Raw genomic sequence first — 26201 nt, forward strand, 5'->3', positions numbered from 1 at the left:
CCAAAAGCATCTTTCACAGAAAAAAAGTGATTAGAGATACTAAGTACCTTAAACAACACTCAAAAGTCTTTCTATTGAAGTTGTTTGAATTTTCAACTTGGTTTGATTGTAAACCATCACATTAACCAGCTTTAATTGCTTGGCCATTTTTTAAATTAAAACTGACGTGGAGTGATTTTTACCTGAAGCTTGGAGGTGGAAGTATGAAGTGAAAAATACAAAAAAAAAATAAGTGATTAAACCATTTTTGTTGAAATGATATTGTTTTGAAGATTTTTTAATTAAATTATTCATGTAACAATAACAACTTTAATTTAATTATCCTGTTTAGCTTTCATTATAGCTGTATTAGGCTGTTGTCATTCAAGTTTGCACCGAGTCACCTTCAGTGCTCAATCAAAAGCTTGATAGATAAGCTGGCTACATACCGACAATCGAGTGTCTACCTGAGGGTCGAACAAAATGCGGAGGGGCTGTAGATTTTGCCTGTCACTGATACATTGGCCAGTGTGCATGTGTAATGATAAATGCTCCTGTCAATGCAAATGTTGATTTCTTAAATCAACAATAGTTTCATGATTGAAGAAGAAATTGATCTATAATGAAAAAGATTTTTTTGTTTTTTTGTTTGTTCTTATTGCAATAGCTAAAAAATATCTTAAAAGAAAAGGTGTCATCAGGCACAAAAAACAAAATAACAGAAGAAAATACTCTGAGTTCCTCAAATTGTAACATATAAAGATGCTCTTGCCCTGTCTTGATTTGTGTGTGTGTGTGTGTGTGTGTGTGTGTGTGTGTGTGTGTGTGTGTGTGTGTGTGTGTGTGTGTGTGTGCATTCGTTTATAGCTCAGGAGGAGGATTTCCGTCGGTACTGTGCATCATTGTTTGCTGTCCCTGTCAGCAGGGGCAGGACTGAGCCTCAGATTACTACACCTGAATCGTGCCTCATCATAGAAGTCCTGGATGAGGTGAGAATGACTGGAGCATTTCATTTTAACAAACACATTTTACCTGCATGAACACACAGAGTGAAACTTGACGCACGCCTGCACACATGGCCTCACAGACACTGGCTTATTCTTTATCTCCCTCTCTCTCTCTTTGTCTCATTCACATTCGTGCCAAAACTGTTCTTGTTTGTTTTCTACAGACAGACAGAGACATAAATGAAGGATTTGTTGGTGAACAGAGGACAGAGAACAACAACAAGTGAGCCTCAATTTTAAGAAAAGTATGCTGTTATCTCACAAGTGCCTACCACATTCACACTAACCTGTGTGAAAAGCTTAACTGGCAACGTCTGTCAAACATTGTATTATAGAACAACACTTTTCTTCTACAGACAAGGGAACTGGTAAACAATCAGGTGAACAGCTGGTGTCTATTTGATTGAGTTGCATTTTTGTTCCTTTTGACACAAAGCAAAAGAAGAAAATTATTAGCAAATTGAGTAACCTTATATATGGTGCATCTTGGCATGATCATCTTAACAAAAAAAAAAAGAACACTGGTGTGAAGGTTGGTGTCAGTAGTCAAACATCAAAATAGCATATATAAAAATTCACCCAGTACTCAATAATGAATTATATTATTACAGTAAAATCTGTTATATCTTTAACAAGTCTAACTAGTCTTTAAGTGTAACAATGTCGGCCAAGAAAGTTATGTGCAGCCATGGAAAAGTGGACACTGACTCTCTGAAAAAGTTTTCCATTTCCCACCCAGGGTTCCCTCTGTACAGCAGGTCCTCAGTAAGGGAACACTGGTCCCTCAAACAGCTTTAGCCAGCAGTGGGTCCTCAAGAGTCAGGTGCTTGTCTCTAAGCCCAGCACAACCATCAATGCAGTCCAGAGTACCTGCACCATCCAAAGCTGCTCAGAAGCTCCATCCATCAAAGCCTCAGACTTATGAAGCACAACAGTTGACACAATGTGAGCTTTTGGTTTTTTTTTCATGAGGATGAATAAAAGGGAAATGCTTTGTTTGCAGTTATGAATTATTAAAGGCTTTAACTTTGGCATTTTAAGAGTTCACATCAAAATACAGAAGTTCAGTTATTCTATAATCAAACTCAGATAACCGTAGCTGTAAAATGTATCCATTTAACAGTTAGTTAGGCTGTATTGTATTATATGAAATAAGCTCCAAGGACCAGTGGTGGTGTGTAATGCCACCGTGACTTAAAGATATACTATGTGGGATTTTTCTAAATAAAGATGTATTAACTCATACAGAAGTGATCCCTCTCAAGTATCACGTATGACCCACTAGAAGTTTGTGGTGGTGTACTTTTCTCCAGAGAATCTGCGCCCTACTTATGTTTTCTTCATTTTCTGTGTTTGGGACCTTTATGGGTGTGCACCCCACAGTGCTCAGGTGAGGCTGAGGCTTTATAAAAAGTCAGACTGTAAGCAGCAGGCATCCAAGAGTAACAAACATGAATATAATGAGAAAAAAGGTCAAATGAGAATGAATCTGGGGTCGGCTTTTACTTCCGCTTTGGCTGGCAAGTGTGTTTAAAACAGGAACTATAATCCTGCACAGTAAACTGTTGGAAAAGGTGAATGTACATCTACCACTCTGTAAAAATAAAGTAAAAAAAATGGATGTTAGAGGTAAATCAGTAAAGCATTAGAGGCTTGCAGCATAGCATTAGTCGATGTCAAACTGAATAATTCCTATTCTGGTGAAAAACTTTATTACAAGGAAAATTATGTGACCATATGTGTGCAAAAGGAACTAATATCCTTATTGTTGTTTGTCTTATCTTTTTCACAGCATTGTCCTCTAAAAGTAAGCCATCAGCATGCCCCACTCCCAGGACTTCAAAGACATCAATCAAGACGCCAACCTCAATGTCACAAAAGCCCAATTGCTCCCCCAGTGTCCAGAAATCAAAGCCCGACCATGGATCAATACAGCTTTTGTCCTCTTCCTCATTAGGACATTCCCAAACAGAGATCCCTAAATCCTCACGCTCCCCTGTCTCATTTCAGCCTGATGTTTCTCCTTTGGCTATTACCAGACCCCCAAACTCAGAGGAGCAGGTCTACTCTTCTCCATCTTTATGCCTCTCTCTTAGGTCTACGTTCAGTGTCTCACCATCAAACTCCACTGACTCAACCGTACTGCCTAAAGTTTACCATTCAACCCCATTACAAGAAGGCTCAGACACATCTATGTTATCAGAACAACCCCAATCTTCCCAGTTATTTCCAGAACCAATCTCTTCAGTGAAGCTTTCCCAATTGACCCCAAGCAATCTGGAGTCCCAAAGGCAATTCCAACATTACTCCAGTGACCCACAGTCTCTCCTATCAGACAATCAACTTCAGCTGCCTTTGTCACCTGTGTCCTCTAATCCAAATCCATCGCCAAAACCTCTGGAACCGAGTTCACATAGAAAGGCCTTATCCAGTTTATCCCTATGTAACAAGTCCCTTCTGGATGCATATTGCAGACGTAGGTCAACTCCAGCTTCAGTTTTTATGTCCTCTACCCCCACCTCTGGTGACCATGAATCAACTCTTTCACATCAGGATATGAAGTGCATTGCATCACTTCCACCACGTCTCCTAAATGCCATCCAAAATCCTTCTTCAGCTGTGGAAATGGAGAAGGAAGAAGAGCTATCGGAAGGTAAGTAAACTGTGTGTGTGTGCACACTGATGGTGCTTAGATGGTGATTAGAGCATCAGTTAGAAACAGAATATTTACTTTTTTTGATCATGAAATAGTTGTTAATGGCTGGTTAATTTACTGGGATAATTATTTTCATATGTCAAAAAATCTTAAAAATTCCTGGAAGTGTAAAGACGAGGAATTACATCATGACTATGTTTTAAGAGTGACATCAACTTGGGCCAATTTTGACCGGGTCTGCTCCAGTCTGGGTTAGCTGGTGTTGCCAGTCAACAGATAAAATCATAAAGGGCCCTATCTTATACCTTGTGCAAATGATGTACAGTGCAGTGCAACTGTCATTGCTTGTTGCAGACTGATGCAATTGTCATTTTCACGCCATGATGTGTATGGAGCAAATGTCTGTTGGCCTCTCTGTGCTCATGGGTGTGTAGATGTAGTGTGGTCAGGAGTGTTGTTGTATTGCTATTTTTAGGCAGCAGAAAGTGATTGCTCTAATGACTAACAACAGCCTGGCTGCAAGTAAGAATGGCGTATTTTCTTGCTATTCAAGGAACACATTATTCAGAAACCAATCATAACATGAACATACGTAAGTGGATTCAAAGCACGCGTACACTGCTTGTTACACACACAGGGACGGATTGCGGATGGGTGAAATAATACATCATTAATGAGGAAATTATGAGTTACATTCTCTGAAATGTAAGGAAAGAAGAACAGAGCTGCTGTCCCCTGCTGCTCCACACCAGACTTCCCATTAAGAGAGACACTGTTTGCATTTACTCACGAGGAGTAACATAACTTTATTGATTATTTCAGAAGTTTTAGTTCTCTTTCCTCTGTCAAGTTTATAACTACACTTTTTCGCTTTCTGCCTAAATGTCCCCTGGTTTTTACTACAGTGACATTACTGCTCTTACTGCATTGCTCTCAGCAGAAAAGAGTTGGCTTCTCCATTTTACTGAACCAGCCATGTATATGGTGCTTTTAAGGGGAATGGAAGGTGACACTCTCATTGATTGAATTCATGTTACACCCAAAACACACATATGATTTATAAAGGGTTTAAATACAACCCCTTTTTCCCTTGTCCCTGACTTTGCGTTCAGATTATGCACTGTTTAATGAGTAAAAGTGGAGTTGGAAACGCCTTAAATGCCCTTTTGGCAAGCACTTTAGATCATGCAGCTTAGATTCTTTAATCGAGCCTATAGAGTATAATATGTAAAGGATCTAATCTTAAGTCTTCAGGTTGAGTTGCTACAGGGAGACATACCAGTAAACAGCTTTACCTGAAGTAGACTATACAGTTTGCGTTGCCCATGGCTCTCCATCCAGGATCTCACCCAAACTCAGTAGTTTTTTCCTCATTTTTTGGCCTTTTCAGCACACAGTGCAAGCAGCCAGCTGCCATCCAGTTTTTTTTTTTGTTGTTGTTGTAAAACAGCTAATGGCAATTGGCTTTTTTGCAGGATTTGTAAGGTTGTTGACGACCAGAATACAACATTCAGATGAAAAAAAATGGAAAAATGCTTAGTATAATTAAGGGTAAAAATTGGTTTCAGTTAATGATATGAATAGAGTTAGATTTATTGTAAAAAAATCTTGGGGGAAAAAGTGCTATATATCCATCCACCTGAACATCCTTTCCTTTCACTGCACCACTGCTGTTTGTATAAGTGTTCCTCTATTTTACATTCTAGTTGTCGTTGTATCTTGTACATTGATTTGATAAATTTTTTTCATTTCAAGGTAGTATTAAATGGTGAAATTTCCAGAGACCAAACAATCTTTCTGGGGACTAAGATTTGGGTTGCAAAAAAACAAGTAAAAAAAAGAAAGACACACATTTATTTATGGTTGGGGAAGCACAGGTCTTTGCAGTAAAGTGATTCCTGATAGAACACTTTGTCATGCTACATTTTCCCTGAACACAATTCTCCATGGCCAGGTAGTTTATTATGAAGAAAATGCTTGTGTATCTCAGCAATAATGGCTTCCTTTAATTTCACTGGGCTGTCAACGCCAATTTAAGTCGGACCATAAATAGTGTTTTTTATTTTTTTTAATATCGATTAGGGCTTTAAGTAAACATCTGACATAATGCTACAACAGACAGGGAGGTAATTACACTATAAAGAATGGCCCTGAATTCCCCGTAGTATACACACACACACACGCACACACAGGAGTCACTGATACAGGTACACGCTTCTTACTCTTACATGCAGGTATACACACACACACACACACACGCATGTTTATTAGATACGCATGTGGGAACAATTTGTTTGAAGTGTTTTTTGCTGAACTGCTGAATGCTGTATGCTGTATGTGTGTCTGAGCGTGCGCACATTCAGAAGTTGTGAATGCGTGTGCATAGGGCATGGTTTGCTGAGGGCAGTTCTTTTTTTCAGAAACATCTGTGAATATTTGCTCTCTATTTGGAATTAAAAGTCGCTCTAAAATCTGAATTTATAAAGAGAACCAAGGAAAGTGTAAACTGCGCTGACTGCTCAAAACAGCCATTTCCTTCCTCACTTTTCCTCCTCTGGCTTTTACTTCCCTCAGTCACACTTCCACTTCTCTTCCTCTATTCATCCATCATCTCCGTGTTTTCCTTCATCCTTTGCATCCTTCTCATCCTTCACTTCCTACAGCTCTTTGACCAGTTTGGCACTGAAAGCCTGCTTTATCAGCTTATTAGAGCTTGATGCGTGTGTGGCAATGTCAAGGACATCACATTTTAAATTTTTCATAGGATGTTAGCGATGAAAATGTTGTCTCAGTGTTTCAAAGCCTGATGAATCAAGGACCTTCACGTTGAAAGTCACATTGAGCCATTTAGATTCAGTGCTATATTTTGTATATCAAATAGGTTGAAAAAATCTAAAAAATGTATATCTATATTTTTTATGAAGACAGTGGTGACGAAATGTCCATTGATAGCCTGGGCCTGGCTCCACATGAGGAAGACTCATCAGACGAAGAAGCGCAGATGCACGGATGTTTAACGAGAGGGAGATCCAGAGAAGAAGAGGAAGGGAATCCTGCCATATCTCATACAGAAGATCCCTTTTTTCCCGCAGATGCAGACAGAGAAAACGATTTGCAGACTGATGAGCAAAGACAGCTGTCAGAACCATACATGGTAACATGTTTCCATATTCCCATATGCTTTTTGCCCCTTAAAGGAAAACTTTGGGCTAGAAGGCTATTTTATGGAGAGCACAAGGAATATTATGCATTCAGAGGGCTGAAATGTGAGTACATTCTGTCAGTGGTTGCCAAGCTGATAATCAGGCACCAAGACAGAAGATATGTCACTTTAAACCAGTGCTACTAACAAAAGCAAAGTAAATTGAATTCATTATTTAGTCCATTTGCAACCCCTGGTAACCACTTTCAAAAAAAAGATGCCAAAAGAAAATAGCACTCAGATGAAATATTAGCTAGAATGAAATCATTATTCCTGTGCTGCTTGTTCAAAGTGTACACCACCACCTCATTACTTTTGATAAGACATGCCTCACACACAGCTAAAGCCAACATACAGCTGTTTTCAATCCAGAGGTGCTCATCGCTAGTTCAAGAAAATTTATAGACACACCATTTTTTATTGCAAAAAATCGAATGCCTTGAATAATTTAATGAGGGCTGCAGCAACCTTGATAAAAGTTATAATTGATATTACAGTGGGGGAAAATATTTGTTTGCTAACAAATGACTGAAAGTCTCACCAAAGAGGCTTTAATACGCCAATATGTTAGTTTGTCTTTCAAGCGGGGTAATAAAATGAATAAATGGGCAAGTTTTAGGAGTTTTAGAGAACCACATCATTACGCCAGATATAATCGCTCCATAGAATGAGAAGACCTCAGCGACATACAGTCAGAATCTCTTATTGTAGCTGACCTGATCTATTAGATAACATTTGTATCACACTAATTACTTTACATTATTCATCTATAGCTCAGAAACACCCAAGGCAGCAGTGTTAAAGGTGCACCCTGCCGAGGGAAGAAAAGAGAAAGAGAATGGATTAAAAAGACACTGCTTGAATGGTCCCAAATGACCTATCAGCCATTTAATGGTATGAATCCTTTATACTGTGACAGGGGAATGAAAAAAAAAAATAAGGGGGGCTGGTGCTTTATTAAAAAGCTGGAGCAAAATGAGGTTCATGATTGTGAGGATAGTGGTTATCTGTGGCCTCTGGATCTGAATCAAACTGCTCCTAAAATGATTAGATAGTAATTTTTTTCCAGCTCTCTCTCTCTCTCTCTCTCTGTGTGTGTGTCTTTCTCTTTGGACCCAATCTTCTATCTCTTGTCCTCTGTATATTTCTTATTCTTTGTCTTCCTGTCTTTCTTTTGGTCCATCTTTTCTTCTCTTTCTATTCTCTGTCCCACTTTCCCTGCCCCTCCTGCTTTTTGTTTTACCTTTACCCTGTAGTTCAAGCACGTGGTCAAGTGCTGCATCATTTTGTTGTGAGGAGAATTTCGTCTGCACAAATGCAACTCAAATTTCTCCTGTCACAGTCCGATTGTGTTTGGTCTCTTGCTGTTTCATTGTTAGTCCTCTCTTCTCTCTTTTGCCCTGTCTTTCTCTTGTCATTCTCCATCCTCGCTCCTTCCTCTTTCTTGGCAACACTATTCCCCCATGCCTTGCTTCCTATTTTCTCCTGGCCCATCTGCAGTGTGTTGCGATGCAAGGGCTAGCATGCTAATGCATCAGATCTAATCTTAACGAAACAGAGCTTCCTCATTTTACCCCCGTCTCACAGGAGGACACTTGCAAAGGAAGAGCGGCTAACCCGACACGCCGTTGTGAGATGCTCTCAGCAGCTCCAGGGGTTAATTAAAAATCAATTCATCAAGTGGAAACAAAGGAAACAGGGAGCGAGGGGAATAATCTCTACTGAAAGACACCGGCTTATTAATACGCTTTCACACAGTCGAAAATGGAAAAACACAAATTTTAACACACTTACCTGTCTTAATAAAAGTTAAATTGATATTGGATTTCAGTTCGTCCTTTGAACTGATTGTGTTTGGATTTAAATGATACTCAAGACCAAACTATTAATTCTTAATTCCCCTGTACTCTCTTCACACTATTCCCATGTCCCCCAATGCACCCCTCCATAATCTATTTCTCTATATATCATCTCATCCTCACATGATCTGTCTTTTGGCCATACTCATTCCTTTTTTATACCACTTACCCCCTCCTTCCTTCCATCTTGTGTCTCCTGCGTCTCTCCATCTGTTTCCACATCCCCTTAGGTGATGAACAACCAGAGTGCTGGGTCTGGATCAGAGTATTTGTGTGATCTGGATGGGTTGCCGCCTCTGGGTTTGGACATGAGTGTTGGTCATTCTGACACACCAGAACACACACACCATGAGCCGCTGCACACATGCCAAACTTTACCGCAGGGTTCAGACGCAACAGGTACGTTAAAGAAGTCTTTTTAGGTGTCCGTGTGTGTATGAATTTTTATGCTCCTATTTTACTGAGATTTTTTTTGTCTTTAAACTGGCTCATGTTTTCCCATAAACTACATCAGAAAGTGCAGTTACTGTTTTTGTGCTTCAAGAGATTAGATTGTGAAGATTACCTCTGTGTCCAACTTTTGCCTGGAGATACTTTCCAATTTGCAAGCGTTATTCATATCACAAAGGCCTCATAATAGGATTTAGAACAAATATGTAAAAACGTAGAGCTTACAAGAGAGATGAAAATGAGTTTTAAACCCAGAGGAGCGCTGGCTGCTTGGTGGAAAACGAGAGATGGGGGACAACACCGATAATTTACTACTGGTGGGTCCAAGGGGAGCTTTCCTGTGATGCCTTTTTTTTATATATATATTTTGTCTGTGTGTGTGTTTGTGTGTGTGTGAATGCCTTTGTATGCATGTGTGTCTAAGCCCGTATGTGCTTCTTTTTTTATATTTAGTGAAATATTTTCTAGTTTCCTAAGCTGTATGTGAACACAGTTTACCCAAAAGTTGTAAAAGTCTATATTTCATCACAAAGACATACTCAGTATTTTCTACTTGTTTGTTTCCCAGCTGAAAAGTGCAGATAATAGTGCCTGTGTCCTTCACATGGCTCTCAAAGTTTACTTTTTTACTTTTGTGAAGAATGTTTAAAGGCCTATGTTGTTCTTATACAACACCTCAAAAGATATATTGACTAATCAGTCATTTTTGTTAGAAAATGCATATGTTTCATTATAACCTTTCACTTGTCAGCAAGAAAATGCTTGCATGTTTTTTGAATTTTTACATCGCCATTTCTTTCATTGCCAAGTTTCACCTTGAACTACAGCAGACAAATCCTGCTGTTACAAGATGCTTTTTTAAAAAAAAAAAAAAAACTCTGTCATTAACTGTGTCTGGTAGACCATGCTGTTGCCATTAAAGTAAGTATCCCCAAGGTATCTCATAGATATTCTATTTGTACCCACAGCATGAGTGTTGAAAATGTTTTTTTTTAACATTAATGATTTTACCCCGGTCATGTCTATGAGGTGCAGAGATTGCCTCACACGGCTGGTAAAAGTTCAAGTAAAAGTTAGTAAAAGTAAAAGTTCCTTCACCTCCAAATTACATCAGAGTTAAAATAATAATATCTGGATCGAATCAGATGCTATAATTCATCTAGTGCTTATTATAACCTGCTTTTTGAAATACATGAATTTCAAACTGGCTTTACTCTTTTAATTCAGCAATGATTTTTAATTCATTCTTTACTTGCATAAGTAAATTGCTATTGTCCACAGTGATCCCAGCAACCTTTTCTTTCATCAAGTCTTGAAGCCCAGCTTTCACTGTTTCATTGTCGAGTCTGCGTTAAATGAATGAGGTTGACAGTGAGAGTCTCCCACAAGGGCACCACTACCCTCCTCGCACCATGCAGCCAGCCGCTCGTCAAACCCCGCACTGTCTCTGCCACCATCGTTAAAGCTCCAAAGTTAATGAGAGAGAAAGGTTAGAGAGGAGGAATATCACCTTGACAACACTCTGCACTCATTTATGTCCCTCCATCCCTCCATCTGTCTTCTCTATTTTACTCTTTTTTTCAGACAGGGCTGGGATCCAACAGGTTTTATATGTCTCCTGCTCTACCTTTCCACCTCTCTCTCCTTTCTGCTCTTACTCCCTGTCACCCGGTCAGTCAGAAAATGAGGTTGTTAGTGTGCAGTTTCTGTCTCTTGTACATGCAAAGAGAGAGACAGACAGATAGACAGACAGGTCTACAGACAGGACACTGATCAGACTGCTATAGAGAGAGCGAGAGAAGAGATACAGTATATTCAGCTTTATGGAGAAACAAGCAATATAATGTACTGAAAAGTAGACAGACAAGACATGAGGAAATGAAAGAGCAGCAGACAGATGTGTGAAGAAACAGGCAGAAGGACAGACTGAAAGCATGCTAGTGGTATCTTTGAGTGCATTTCAACACTCTCCATTTTCTTTTGTGAGTTTAAGAGTTGTCTGACTGCTCTCCTCCTTTCCACTTTTCATTTGCAGCTGATTTAGACTAGTTAGTAGATTCTCCATCCAGTCAATAGTATTAATTGATTGGGTAACCACTGGGGAGAAAGAAGAAAACAGCAGTAATTGCATTGCAGCTGTCAGGATTGGCTGAACAGGCTTGTTAAGCAATATTGGTTTGGTGCAGATGCTGCTGCTGAATAGACAAATGGATGAATGTATCACATGTAATTTACTAAATTCATTTAAATTCATTTAGATATTTATTATTATCAATAGGCTAATCAGCTTAGCTTCACAGAAATACGTGACATGACCACGACTTCTTAACACCGCACGATGTGGTGGTGGTATGTTAAGTGTAATAATTATATGATGGTACTATAGAAACAACGCCAGTGGAAAGCCAGTTTGGATATTTTTTTTGGTAGACACACAAAATCCCTGGTTCAACGATGTTATGCAATAAGTACATTTAAGTGAGGATCACACTGAGACATCGAGCCAGGCGTGACCGCTCCAAAAGCGCCTTGGAAGCATATCTAGAAAAACAGCTGGGAGCTCCTGGAGCAGGGCTGCATGCCTATACTGCTTGCGCTTGACCAAAAGTGACATTGATGAGCGGTGCAACTCCATGCCTTGAGCTGAAAAGTTGAAAATATTTTTACTTTTATGTGTGCCCAAAAACCGCCAGAAAAATGCGTCGCACAGCAGCAAGAGAGGAGCCCCCGACAGGCGTGCTGTAGCATACTGAAGCAATGGTTTTGTTCTTTGTTTTTTTTTTTTTTTTTCTCAACTCAGACTTGGTGTGTCCCTTTTCTCAGTTTTTCTCCAACTCTTTTAGGGTCAGGGGGATTTGGGCAAAGCCACAACTTCAGTACCAGCACTGAGGAACACCTGTTTTTTAGCATGATCAAGGGCAATGGCATGCAGCCAAGTGGAATTCAAATTCACTCAGCCAGACCCACCAAAAGAGGAGAAATATCAGCACATGAACTCATAACATCTGGTAAGTGTGTGTGTGTTTGCGTGCATGTTTATGTGCATTTTGTTTGTGTAAATACTATTCATACTCGCTCAGCTCTACTTCTTACTTATTAACTCTCATACACACAAAACTCTATTTCATACACAATTAATACACCTCATTTCTGCATACAGCCACACTGTCTTGGCACTGCAGGTTTCTGGAAGAGATTACATTGTATCATTTTCAAATACAAACACACACACACACACACACACACACACACACGCCTCTTTTTCGTACGTATATGGTACACAAGCAGGACTGGGAGTTGGTCCAGGAATGTGTCCTCTCATCACTTCCCTCGCTCAGATCCCAGAAACACTGAAATAATCTCTTTATGTGGATACACACACACAACCAGAGACACCTGAGAGACAAGACGATAATCTACTTTGCTCAGTGATATATCTAATAACTGCAGGATTGTGTTGCTCTTTGCATCCACACTTTTTACAGTAAACAAACAGTATTCCCATTGATCCTTAAAAAGTCACAACAGCATTGATTTCATTAATTTAGAAAAAGGCTTTAATCTGTAATAAAAGTCTTTAAAATGCTAAAACACGGGAAATAGGATTTTATAATTTTTTTTCTGACGTTGCATTGCAAAACCTCAAAACGATAACAACGATCCCGATAACAACATTAAAAAAAAATAACAGCATAAAATGTCACAAAGATCAGGGTAGTGGAACACACAAAACACTCATTTTTTGTTTTTCAGACCAGGATGCTCAGAGCAGAGGATCCAATGTCTGCTAAATAGCTGTCACTGTACCCAGACATAGGGAAGTGCAAATTCAGCAAAAATTGTCTATCTGCCTATAATTTTGCAGCATGACTGAAACGTTTTACACGGTAATGCATACTAGGCTGGATGACCTTTATGCAAAAAAATTTCAAACTAGGCAAGACGAAAATCAAGGCACTGAAATTCCACATGTAGAGTGTGAAATGTAAATGCACCTGGCTGAGGCCTCCACCACCACCTCCAATGCCAGCAGCAGGGTCATCAGCAACAGATCTCCAAACATTTGGGTTTGTCTACACAGAAAGCATTGAGACTGTGGTGTCTGAACATAGTGACAAAAAACGGTCTTAAATTTCATGCTGATTAGCATTAAAAAAATCTTTAAAAGTGTTAAATCTAACTTCCTAAAGTTGTAGGAATCCCGATAAATGTGTTTAGATTTGTTCATATCAATCCAGCTGTGTTCATTCTACACTACAGCTGTGAATTCTACACATTCAACACTCAAGCCGTTTTACCCTGCTCTATCTCGCCCATTCTTCACATTTTTACATTTGTGGGATTTTTTAAATCCTTTATATGTTCTAATTCTCTCTTTCATTCCATTCATTCATACTTTTTTTATTTAAAGCAATTAGTTTAAAGCAGTAAGGCCCACATTGTGCTCACTAGGTGTAGTTTTGTTTAACACTTTGAATAGAGGTCTGCACTTGTAAAAACCTCTCAAGAGCTCGAGACCTTTTAACTCGTTTGATTACAGCATCAGAAGGTCTCTTGGGTGCTCAGCAAGAGTTTTATATTTTTAATTCCACAAGGGAGCATAAGCACTGATGTTTCGGTAATTGCCTCACTTGGTGCTGTGTTGTCAGTGTGCCGCTCTGGTGTACTGTCTGACAGCACAGTGAAGAGGGCTTTGTGCCAAAACATCTGTGCTTTGGCTCCAATGTGTCATTAATGAATGTCTTGAATGGCTTGTTGTTCCTGAGCATCTTTATGAGCAGGGAACTCTTATTAAAGTTTACATTTGGCTTGCCTTATTTTTTCAGGCTTTACATTAGTTAGACCCCAGTTGTACCTGAAATCTGACCTTCCTAAGGAACTTTTAATAGAGGTAATTTAGAGAGATCAGACTCTAATCACACTGTCGTTTTACACAGACTACATTTTGAATCTGGCACCAAGCTTTATCAGTAACCAAAATTTAGATCTGTGTCCTATCTGCTTTGAAATTGAAGAAAATTGGGTCTCCGGGAATGTGTATGCGTGAGTGCACATGTGTAAGCAGCACCGTACTGCATGCATCATTCCTCCCATGCTGCTTAGTTTAACAGTGCTGGTGGTTGTGAGGCACTAAGTGGCGGTTCTCTGCCAGCTGAAAGACGGAGCCAGGCACTGAGAGGGGGAGGGAGGGAGAGTTAAGGAGACAATGGAAGATTGAAAGAATGAAAGACTTAACACTGGAGCTGAAACTGGTTAGACAGATCGCAGCGTGAGGAATCAGTGTGCCGCACACACACAAACAGGCAGGCGCATGCACACCCACACCATCATAGCTTCTCAATGGGGGCCTTGATGTAATTTACAGTGAGCAGGTGGGGATGGATGTTCAATCTGATTCAATCTGATGTGGCTTGCAGTGGAGTGGGATGAGACACCACTCATTCTACTGACTGTTGTGATAGTTTCTCTGTCTCTCAGCCTCTTTCCCTGTATCCCGAGCTGCACACCGCTCCCGTCTTCCTCTACTTTTCTCTTAACTCGCTCTTGAACTCACACTTTCTGTAGCTGTTTTCTTAAGATACCCTTTCTGTATGTCCTCATGTACACCACTACCTCCACCCACCTATCCCTCTGTGCATTAATACATTCATCCTTTCTTGTTATTCAGGGTCAGGGTCTATCCTGTCTGGCAAGTCCTCGCCAGTACTGTCTCACCATCCAAAGACAAACCAAGGTCCTCTCTCTGCACCTGTGTCTTCCTCTCTCTTTCATTCCCCTTCTCATCCCACCTTGAGCTCAGAATTGGGTCCAGTGTTTCGTCCATTGTCCCGTGCAGCCCAGGAGATCCTGGAGATCTGCAGGGTGGACCAGACAGGCTGTGAGGACCCTGACCTGGACACTGACATGACTGCACACACACTCCATGGTCTGGAGCAGGAACTCAGGCTTATGGCCAAGGGTACAGACACACACAGTGCATTACAAGTCTTGTATGCAAACACACCATCATGTTGTGGCCACCTATGATTAACATATAACTCTGCCATTAGCATTAATCTTCCTTAATGTCTAATGCAGAAACTGGAAAGGAGGCTTCAGTATTTGGTACGGAAAACAGTGGGAGTCAAGATCAGTATGGAAATCGTCGTTTCACTCGGTGGGTAACATGCACACGCAAACTTTACCTGCTCCTATATAGTAATTGCCCAAGGAACACACAATGTGTCCCTTGGGGACTGGTATGTCCCTTGGGGATATACTCAAGTCCTTTGGCTCTCTTTTTGTGTTTGCGAAGCTTGCAGAATTCACTGTAGCACCTTTAAATTGCTATTTTTATTGGCTGACTGTGCCTTTTTGGTATTACAGATTTTATAGTTATGTTCCCAGAAACAAAACAGAACAACTCCTGATTTCTTTTAAAAACATGGGAAGAATTCAATGAGCAAAAAACAAAGAGATGACTCAAAAATTAGCAAGAAATTAGTAAAAGAAAGTTACTTGAAAATTAGTTGAAAAAAAAGAAAAAGAAATGGGACAAAAAAGAAAGTTAAAAAATAAGAAAATGATCTGGAGAAAGTGCTTAAAAATTATAATAATTTTTTAACTGTATTTTAAATATCTAATTATAATCATATTGTTTTTCTCTAGCTTTTCTAATATAAATTTTCATAATGTGTTTATTTGTTGCAATTTGTGAAACATTTCTTACCAAATCCCAATGCCTTTTTCCCATGTATTTGAAAGAAATCGCACCAATTTAGTCAGGGTTCAAAAGTTTAAATACTTGTGAAAGACCTCTGAAAGCAGCAAAAGGAAATTGATGACACTTCAACTTTCAAAGGGTTAAGCTACTGTTTTGTTCCCAGAGTGTTCGCAAAACCTTATAAATGTTAAACAGTCAAAGATAACTAAATCAATGCAGTACCTCTGGGAATGGCGTATGTTAGTGTTACCAAATCTGAAAGGGTTAAAGTCAGACACTTTTTGATCTCCGTTCGGTTTTTTTGGTTGGTAATGTTTTGTGTTCTGCATTCCAGAATTTAAAAGTACCAGCTGCAGCGTAGATAACTGTTAAAATTTCTATTCCAATTTGATATCCTGAAAAGCAAATGTGCCTTTTTTCCCTGTGAGAATCTGAGTGTAGCCTTGTGACTTCCTGTTTTCCTGCTCTTGTCTGTCTTTTCGCCATGATCGGCATGTAATCCATTGCTCCCCCCCCTCCCACACTCCTCCACCATCCCAGTGGTCACGATGGGGGGTAATCCCTCTTTTTTTGTGCTCTGTCAATCCCTCTCTCTGTCGGATATATGGAGTGTGTAATGGATCGTTAGCCAGCAGAACGACTTTAGCTTTGACAGCATGTTGGGTATCGGGCCTAAATGTGCTGCTTAATGTGTTTGTGTGTGTGTGCGTGTGTATGTGTGTGTGTTAGAGACACAGGGAGAGTGTCAGTGTATTTTTCTGGTATTTCTGAAACTGTGTGGATGTGTGTGGATGTGTCTGTGCGTTGTTGATGGTTTTGTGTGTGTGTGTTTGTGTGTAGTGGGCATAATCTGCGCTAGAGGCCTTGTGCTGAGCAGAGCACTGTGAATATCACATTGAGACGTGTAATAACCGGATTAACACATACTACACAGAGGGCTCCCAAAACAGCTCCTTACATCCTTCAAACATGCACACACACACACACACACACACACACACACACACACACACACAAGCACGCACACATACATGTATACACAGATGCACTTAATCAGACTAATTTGATATAGCTGCACATTTTTATTATTTTTTTCTGTTTTTGTATTACCTTCACCCTCATCATTATTGTCACATTCTCTACCATTGTGCAGTTTTTGGTCGATGTGACTTTAGTCTTTTATGCAATTCTTCAAATATTGAAAAAAAGATTTCTGTTTGAAAACGATCACCTCTTCTACACCAAAGAGAAAATGTTTTGCTTTCTCAGGTGAACTTGAAACCAAAGTTGAAGTATGTACATTTAAACATGTATGATGTAGGACTGCCAGTTACTGTTTGTAAACACACTCACTAGTAAAAGCTAACCACAAATTAGGTGTTCTCTGTACTATATTTGCTTTTTTGCTGTGTCTTGGATGCCTGCTGCTTATGGTCTGGCACCTGTTTGCTACCTTAAAGCCCTGACCTCTCCAGAACAATGTACAGAGGGTAGAGTCTCTGCGGAAAAATATAGCGCTGCACACTTCTAGTGTGTCATAAGTAATGATTGAAAGGGATTATGTGTATATGATACATATACCCTCTTTAATGCCTTTATTCAGGCGATAGCCATAGCCAAAGGCATTATGTTTTTGAATTGTCTGTCTCATCCTTGTATACGTGATATCTCAAAAGTGCCCTAGGGGAATTGCTTCAAATTTGGTACAAAGGTCAAGTGCAGGAAAATCCTGCTTAGTAAATTTTTAATTCTTTTCACTTATTTTTTTTAAATGCAGTTTGCATATTAAGATTTTAAAAAGTTTAACTTGTCTTACTACTTGCTATAGTATCGCCACAGGACCCTTCAATAGAATTTTTCTCTCAGCCACCACGTACCCTCAGATGTTGAGTGGTGGTTGTATATGCATTGCAGAACAGATGCATGATAATAATGCATGATAACTGAGATGTACTATAGATTGGTCTCTGCTGCCCACCACCATATATAATAAGTGTTGTTAGGAATACTTGAGTGGGTTTATTATTAAGTCTCGTATAAAACCTATAAAACATACATTTATTTTGGTGACTATTGCACTAATAGGGCACTCTAAAGTACTCCTACTCAAGATACAAGTGAATGCTGAGCCACAGTATATTCAGTGCAGGGTTTGTGCATCAATTGATGTGTGTGTCGACTGTGACCTAACCTATGTTTATCTCATATCCAGACAATGACTCATCATCTATCTAACTCAACAGCTCCCAGCTGTCTGGCTGTGCGGCAGTGTTTTCTCTGTCTATTGGCTGTCTTTGATCTAACCTTCAGTCATTGCGTACTCGTACAGCACTATCATATTAATATTTAGAAAATGGGTGTATTCTTAATATTCTGATGTACAGTTTATACAGTGCAGTATCTATAGTATAGCAACAAGAAGCTATAGGTGGTGGTTGGTTATAAATAGCTCATGTTAGATTCACCATTATTAGCAGAGCTGTTTGCTTCCTTGGTAGTGTAATATTCTGAATGTAATTTATAAGCATGTATATGTGTACATTTAGCATTGCACTAAGACCAAGATTCAACTATGCTTTTATTGTGCATACGTTTTAAAATATTTTTAAAAAAAACATGCTCTGTAATTGGCCCTTCATGACTATTTTGACTAACCTCCTGTGAAACCTGAACATCAGCTAAGTGCTTTCTTGTTAGTGGTTACATTGAGAGCTGAGAGTGCATACACAAAACTGACTGATGGGAATGTGTTAGCAGGTATAAAAATTAACATGAATGATATTTGCAACAGCTGTAGGTTATAGTACAAACGGTGAGTAAGGATGTTTATATCATCTGTTGGAGGACCACTGTAGGCTGAGTTGACACCAGCCTCCTCTGATGTCAGTGTCAGATCAGGTGGGCAGTGTGGATGGCATTAAAATGCCTGCGGTCTTTATAAAATCCATATTTAGATTTGACCAGATTTGCCCTTTTCACAAGGAAAAGCATCTCCTAAATGTCTCAATAAAATAAAAAACGCATGTCTGTTGGTGCACTTAATTGAACCTCCTGTATGTGAGTGTTTGAAAATGGTCAGTGCCCTCTTATTAACAACTTTTTGTCTATACTTATATTTCACACAAAAAATGTATCAAACAACTTTTATTTATAGGTGAGTTCAATATTGGATTCAGTATGCTGTTAAACGACAACCCTGGTAATGACCAAAGCAGACAACACACAAACCTCACTTTCATCTGGTGTGTCGTGTGTCAGCCTGAATACACCGCAAATGTTCCTGGTGCAAAAACTATGATGTCTGCATCTGAAACTAGTTCCAACAGGCTCGGTACATCTTTCCTTTAATCATAAGCAGGTATTTGAGTGCTGTGTGTGTACGTTCTGCCTTTGATTGGTGGATTTGGTCTTGCAGGGGCAGAGCCAGCGAGGAACAAAAGGATGAGGAGGCGGCTGCACAGAGAGACCAGCAGAGTGTCCTCTTACTACCCTGAGATATTCACACACATGCACAAAAAACACACTCTCTTGCTTGTTAAATAAGTGCATGCAGACAGAATATATATGAGACAAAAGTGAGCAGAAACACAAGATGGATGTAATTTAAATGCTGCTGCAGATGCTCCTCATACTAAATCTGCATGTTGTGCAACTAGAAGAAAACAAAAATGCTTTGAGAAAACATGGCTAGATATCGCTTCAGTGCTGTTTTAGTTTGAGTTATGATGTGTGTCTCTTTTTCGATGTTCCCACATTTTCTATACACTAATTTGAGGTACATGCTCGTGGAGTCTGCTGGCATCGTGGAGTCTGCTTGCATCCCTTCAACTTTGTGTTTGTTGATTTGTGTATGTGTGTGTTAAGTGACAGACGTTGAGGGATGATTTGCTGCCAACTTTACCTACAGGGATTAAACACACTACATTTTTCCCTTTTGTCATATGTTTGTTTCTTAATAAGGTTAGGGTGGCACAGGATCAGGTCAGACTTTCTACACACACACACACACACACACACACACACACACACACATACACACTTGAGACGTGGCTGCAGGTGATAAATTATGTTTGTAAGGGAGGGAATAAGAACCTGAGCCAATGGTTGCTGTTGCCATCTGTCTGTATGTGTGTGCAGGAGTTGGGGGAAGATAAACACCAGGCACTGGAACTGGTTTGTCATCTCTGTGGTGAAGGTGTACATGTTGGTGTGTGAGTGCTGTTTTTCACAGTTGTGCTGTTGTGCATTATTGCCCACATCCAGTCCTAATCTATCATGGCTGCCACTATCCTCAGCTGAGTTCACAACCCACCAGCGGCTGCTTTATCTCTAGCTCAGTGGTTCCCAACTGGTGGGTCTCTGTCTAGAAGTGGGTCGCAGGTCCATTTTGTGAGGACTGCAAGCTACTCGCGACCATATCAAGTTTGTGAAAAACACTTAATTTTGATTTACAATGAATTTGCAGCACACAGCTTTTATTTTGAAGTGCAGTTTCCTGCTGAAGAGTGAGTTATTTTTTCTTTTTTTTTCCCCCACAAAAAGTAACTATTTCTTTGGCCAACTCTTGGTATTATGTGGCCTGTTTAGTTTGTTTGTTTGTTTTCTGAAAATAAGAAGAGGCCTAAGGGACTGTTCGTTTTTACAGGGGGGGAATATATGAAGTGTTTCTTCCACATGATGGGATAAAGAACCATCAGAAATTTGGAAATCCAGTGAATGAATGTATTTTTACAGTTTTTGGAATTGATATATGATGTCTTTTTTTTTTTTTTTTTTTTTGGTGTGACTGCAGCTTTGAGGGGTGTTTTTTCTTTAAAATAACCAAACATTTTCATAGATAAAAAACATTGCTAAAAAGAAAATTGCCAGAAAAAAAATAAAAATGACCAAAAATGTATCAAAGAAACAGATAAAATTATAACCGAAACATTTAAAAAAAAAAAAAAATCAGCCAAAAAAATGTAAGGAAAAAAAGCCAAAAGTTTGTAAAATAATGAAAAATTTTCAAGGGAAAAAAAGGCCAAACATTTGAAAGAAAAAACAAATAGCTAAAAACATTTTTTGAGAAGCATGCTTTCCAAACCAAACTACCAAACTAATTGCACTTTATTCTTGCAATAGGTTTGATTTCATGCTGTTTTAAGCTCTCATGTTATTTACAGTTTACGAAATAAAATTGAAAATGTGGTCATTTCTCTTTTGTGCGAACCTTGAACTAATGATTAAGGAGAATTCTGGACCCAGTGGCTGGACCAGCTAGGAACCGCTGCACTAGCTGAAGTGCATTTGAGGATCAAACAAGGACAATCTGGTAGACATGAGAGAAAATCATGCCTTTATTACTCAACCAAACCCACAGAAACCCAGTGGGATGATGTCAAAGGTGCCAACTCTGTGATTGAATTTAAGATTAAGGTTCATTCAAGCACCGCATGAGGTTATGTGTGTGAATATGAGCGTGAGTGCATGTGGCCCTGCTCTTTACCTCAGTCACTGTGAAGGGATATAAGGGTATTTTATTTATCCCGACGTTAATCGCCGGGACGGACAGCAAAAGCCCTGTAATCCAACAGCAATCACCACAAGACTGATTGATAGCGGGGGACAGAGCGAGAAAGGCAGAGAGACCAAGAGATAGACAAGGAGAGAGAGAGGTGAAAAGGTAGATCTTTGTTATTGTGTCCTTCACTGAGTTTATCACTTACTGTTTAGGAGGGGAAAATAACAGAGACATAAATCTGATGGATATCGAACCGCTAGACTGGGTTTAAACAACTCTGAGATCTGTGCTCACTCTCTCTCTCCGTCTCAGTCTTTTCCCTCTCACGTTCACACACACACACACACACACACACACACACACACACACACACACACACACACATACATACACATGCATACAAACAGGGAAAGAGAATGGAAAAAGAGGGTTGACCTTTGTTGGATTTGGACTTGTCTGTGATGTTGTTGATGCTGTCAGAAAGACAGTGAAACTGGAGGAGTTGACATTTAACTGCACTATATTAACTGACCCCTCTCCGGAACTGGAGTTCAGACCAGGTGTGTTGCGAGAAAAGCAGACAACTTAACATGCTGTGTTATGAAACTTTTTTTGGAGAGGAGGGAGAATTTAGTAAACTTTTTCTCACTGTATACTGATAGAAATCAGGTAACTTTTGTTTAAACATGACACAGTGGACATTGGTGGTAAATCTAATGAAAGAATGCAGTTCCCTTTCTCCCCTCTCTGTTTTCACAACACTTGCTGTGATTTTTTTTTAACATATTAGTATTTTTGCTTTTTGTGGGTTTTGACATTCTCTTTTGACAGCAAGTTGCACAGTGGAAACATTTTGTTCTGCCTCTGGCTGCATGTCCACTTGTTCTCTGATGAAAACCCATTCAAGTTTCCTCAGCCAGAAAGCCCTGAAAGGACTTGCTTGTTCACAGAGTCTCACAAATCACCTACAGTGAGCTGCAAGGGACAGCTGCTGCATCCATGTGTGACAATTTGAGTCCACAAATAAACTGTGAAATGGGTAAAAAATGAATGAAAGGGCACCACTAATGTAGAAAGGGGTTGGTTAATCTATTTCTTAACATCTGAGCCTTTTTAGGAACTCTCAAGGGAATACTATGTTCAAAATGTTCTGTCTTTCTAGTCTCCAGTCCTTTAAATGTTATACTCTGTGCTAACCTCATCACCAATGAATTATGTTTATTTACTAAATGCTTTGCCAAATACATTTTGAAGGAAATCTAATTGCTGCATAGATTATTCTAAAAATGTTTCCAGTCCAGTTAGGTTCTTGTACCACACAGAAAATTAAATGAAAGTGGTCGGGATGAATCATAGGCATAAAGTGCAGGACTTTCACTAGTTGTATCCTGCTTCCTGTATGTGTAAAGTTTAGGCTACTAAAGACCACAATATTCCAAAATGCTGACCCTCATCCTAACAGAGACTACCAGCTGGAATCCCACAGGACCCCACAGATAAACTACTGAACAATTTCGGAAACAACCATCATATGCCAGAATGAAGAGGGAGCATTAAATCATATGTTGTGGAGCCTCTCCAAAACCCCAAACTTCTAGTTGAGATTCAAAGAAATCACAAATCATTGGTTCCAATGTGCCTCTCTCCCAGAGTCCGTATATTCTCAGGGTCCCATCGCTCCTCGACCTCCCGTCCTGGGATGTCCTGTCTGTTAATGCAGAATGGACGCTGCCTGCACTGATGCTGGGGTGTAAATTTTGCTCTTCCTTTTTTTTTTTTTTTTGTGTTAGAATGTTTGTTTCAAGCATTGTCAGATTTTAGTACCAACATTAATAATATTGGTCATATCACCCGGTGTTTAGCAGATGATGTTTGCAATCTCAAAATGCCTGCAACTTTTGTGATGTGTGTACTTTTAAAAAGCAGCTAACCAAAACAGAAACAGAAAACAATTATATGAAGTCATTGGGAACGAATCAATTGATTTTCTTTTTTTTTGATAATGATAGAATAAAGAACCTGTTACATATGACATTTTTTTTTTCTCAGGGTCTTTGGTTGCCCCACTCAGTAGGATGATGGTTTAACCAACTGCTTTGATTTGCCTCAACACAACCATAAAAACACTAATCATGCTTTAGTTGCCATGAAGGTGTATTTAAAAGAAAAAGAAATACAAAATATAGAAGCGACAATGTCATCCAACAAAGTCCAACTAAAATAATATTTTGTCACCCCTTTTAATATATAAAAATAATAACAACAATTTATGGTTCAAAGTTTTTAAATGTTTTTATTTATCAGTTAAAGCCGAAGAAAACAAAGGAAAACATCAGAAATGCTCCTTTTGTCATGTGACGCGTGTGCTTGAATAAGGGCAGGTGGCAGGCTGCGCTCCGGAAGTGGAACTACACCCAAAAGCTACATCACAGCCCACCATGGCTGTGTTACTGTGATATCGCCACACGTCATGGATAGCATGTTATCTGTGTTATTGAAGAGTGAGGAGCTCGCCAGCATTTAACGTACCGACGTGACAACTGCTGGTAAGTGAACATGCGTTTTAATTTGCTACAGCTAAGCAGCTAATTAGCTAATTAGCTTACAGACTGACGGAAAGTGAGGGCTTGTTTGGAGGCTCGTCCTTCAGGTGAAACTCATGTTTGTAAGAGAGATAAGACGGATTTTGCAGCAGGAAAGCTAATGTGAGTTGTTATTGAAAGTCTGTTGCATCTGTGTTGTGTAGCCAACTGCTGTGTCTATGACAGAAAACTTTTGGGGATATGCTCATGAAACAACCACTGATGTTTGGCCCATAGGAGCAAAGGACATGCAATAAATAAGCAGACAAAAAGAGTGATTTTATTCAGATGCGTATGTATTAAAGGGGAACTACGCCAGTATCAAAATTCATAGTTACTCCAAAATACTAGATAACATTGACAGCTCTCTCCTAAATCCAAAAATTAGGGTGCTGAAACTCAAATTTGGGTGTTACTATAACATGTTTAAAGTCTGGAGCTGCTCTGTAGACAATTAATTGGAAAATATGTACATTTTCCCGTTTATGACACTGCCTGTTGAAATCATGAAAAAAATAGCCTAGTGAAATTTTAACTTATTTCTTCTTCAGACATTATTAACTATATGGACAATATCATCTGGAAATAATTCTCATTATTATTTACCAATGACTTTGGACACCATTTCACTAGAAGAACAATACTTTAGGGCACTGACAGAGAACATGAGGAAACCTGTCAAATTATGGGCTAATGTATAAAACTTATCTCAAGAGAGATGGTAGATTAAATATTGTAATTTTTTTTTAACCATTTCTATACATGCAGTTTTACTTGTCAGTATAATCATCATCATCTATCAATCAGAAGTGTCACCCTTTTTTATATTTTAAAATAATAACAACAATGTATTGTTGGTTTTTTTTTAAAAGATTTTTTTTTGGGCTTTTATTGCCTTTAATTGACAGGACAGTGTGAGCATGAAAGGGGGAGAGGGGGGGGCATGCAGCAAAGGCAGAGGCCGGATTCGAACCCGCGGCCGCTGTGGCAAGGACACAGCCTCTGTACATGGAGCACCGCTCTGTCCACTGATCTACCAGGTGCCCAACATTAATGTATTGTTAATAGTTTTTTTTTTGTTTTTTTTTTCCAATGTATTATCAATTAAAGTGGAAGAAAACAATGTATTGTATTTGTGCTTGATTAAGGGAAGATGGAAGGCTGCGCTCCGGAAGTGGAACTACACCCAAAAGCCACATCACAGCCCACACGTCATGGATGTTATCTGTGCTACTGAGGAGTGAGGAGCTCACCCGCATCTAACGTACCGATGTGACAACTGCTGGTAAGTGAACATGCTTTTTAATGTGCTACAGTTGAGCAGCTCATTAGGTAACTAGCTTACAGACTGACGGAGCAGTGCACTTCTCCAAAGTGAGGGCTTGTTTGGAGGCTCGTTCTACAGGTGAAACTCATGTTTGTAAGAGAGATAAGAAGGAGTTTGCAGCAGGAAAGCTAATGTGAGTTGTTATTCAAAGTCTGTGGCTCTTGTGTTGTGTAGCCAACTGCTCTGTCTATGACAGAAAACTGAACTTTTGGGGATATACTCATGAAACAACCACTGATGTTTGGCCCATAGGAGCAAAGGACATGGAATAAAGCTGTAGCTGACAAAAAGAGCGATTTTATTCAAATGCATAAAGGGGAACTACGCCAGTATCAAAATTCATATGTTACTATGGCCCAAGAAAGTCCAAAATACTAGATAACATTAACAGCTCTCTCCTAAATCCAAAAACTAGAGTGCTAAAACTCAAATTTCTGATGTTATTAAAAAGTCAGGAGCTGCTCTGTAGACAATTAATTGGGAAATATGTACATTTTCTGTTTCACACACCACAATAGAAATTAATTTAGGTGTAAAAAAAGAAATTCCAGACTTTTACGCCATGACACTGCAATTGTGAGACTTTTTTCTCTGCTTTCTGGCTTTTAAAAGACGAGAACCTGTTTTTGACAATTTTTATTGAACTTTCCAAAGCCATTGGAAAAACATTTAAAATTCTTAATTTAGGTGGTGTTGCCCTTTATGTGGTTATATAATGTGCATTTCCAGGTAATTTGAGAAAAATATGATAGGCTCATTATGATAATCAAAACAGCAGAGAATATTCTGTTCTCTAGCTCTAGCATTACGCTTGCATATGCTGATCGGTGCGGAGAATGCACCTCTGCTCAGCTTGCCATACTTATCTCCTCTACTCAACAAACAACATGATTACCCTTGACCCTGACAGCATCCTACGAGTGAAGCACGCACCAT

General features: G+C 39.3%; 1 protein-coding gene and 1 long non-coding RNA gene across 3 annotated transcripts in view; both read left to right on the forward strand.

Moving 5' to 3' along the window:
- zbbx (zinc finger, B-box domain containing) overlaps positions 1–21832 on the forward strand; it is a 62745-nt gene extending 40913 nt beyond the window's left edge. Inside the window, exons 12-21 of one of the 2 annotated variants that reach the window (XM_088078787.1) lie at positions 847–968; positions 1151–1209; positions 1726–1931; positions 2779–3639; positions 6567–6796; positions 8934–9102; positions 11997–12161; positions 14954–15112; positions 15232–15310; positions 19272–21832. In XM_088078787.1, the coding sequence (XP_087934913.1) occupies positions 847–968; positions 1151–1209; positions 1726–1931; positions 2779–3639; positions 6567–6796; positions 8934–9102; positions 11997–12161; positions 14954–15112; positions 15232–15310; positions 19272–19350 (2129 nt within the window). In that variant the 3' untranslated portion in view covers positions 19351–21832. Of the gene's footprint in view, positions 1–846; positions 969–1150; positions 1210–1725; positions 1932–2778; positions 3640–6566; positions 6797–8933; positions 9103–11996; positions 12162–14821; positions 15113–15231; positions 15311–19271 lie in introns of both variants that reach the window. The other variant, XM_088078786.1, reaches the window with a different exon arrangement.
- Positions 21833–24889: 3057 nt separating this feature from the next.
- LOC148189337 (uncharacterized) overlaps positions 24890–26201 on the forward strand; it is a 38503-nt gene continuing 37191 nt past the window's right edge. The window contains exons 1-2 of the long non-coding RNA XR_015776739.1: positions 24890–24978; positions 25087–25223. This is a non-coding gene — a long non-coding RNA (uncharacterized LOC148189337). The remainder of the gene's footprint in view (positions 24979–25086; positions 25224–26201) is intronic.

This window comes from Plectropomus leopardus, chromosome 6, assembly GCF_026936395.1.
Source record: "Plectropomus leopardus strain MGB_pleo_1.0 chromosome 6, ASM2693639v1, whole genome shotgun sequence".
Classification (NCBI taxonomy): Eukaryota; Metazoa; Chordata; class Actinopteri; order Perciformes; family Serranidae; genus Plectropomus; species Plectropomus leopardus.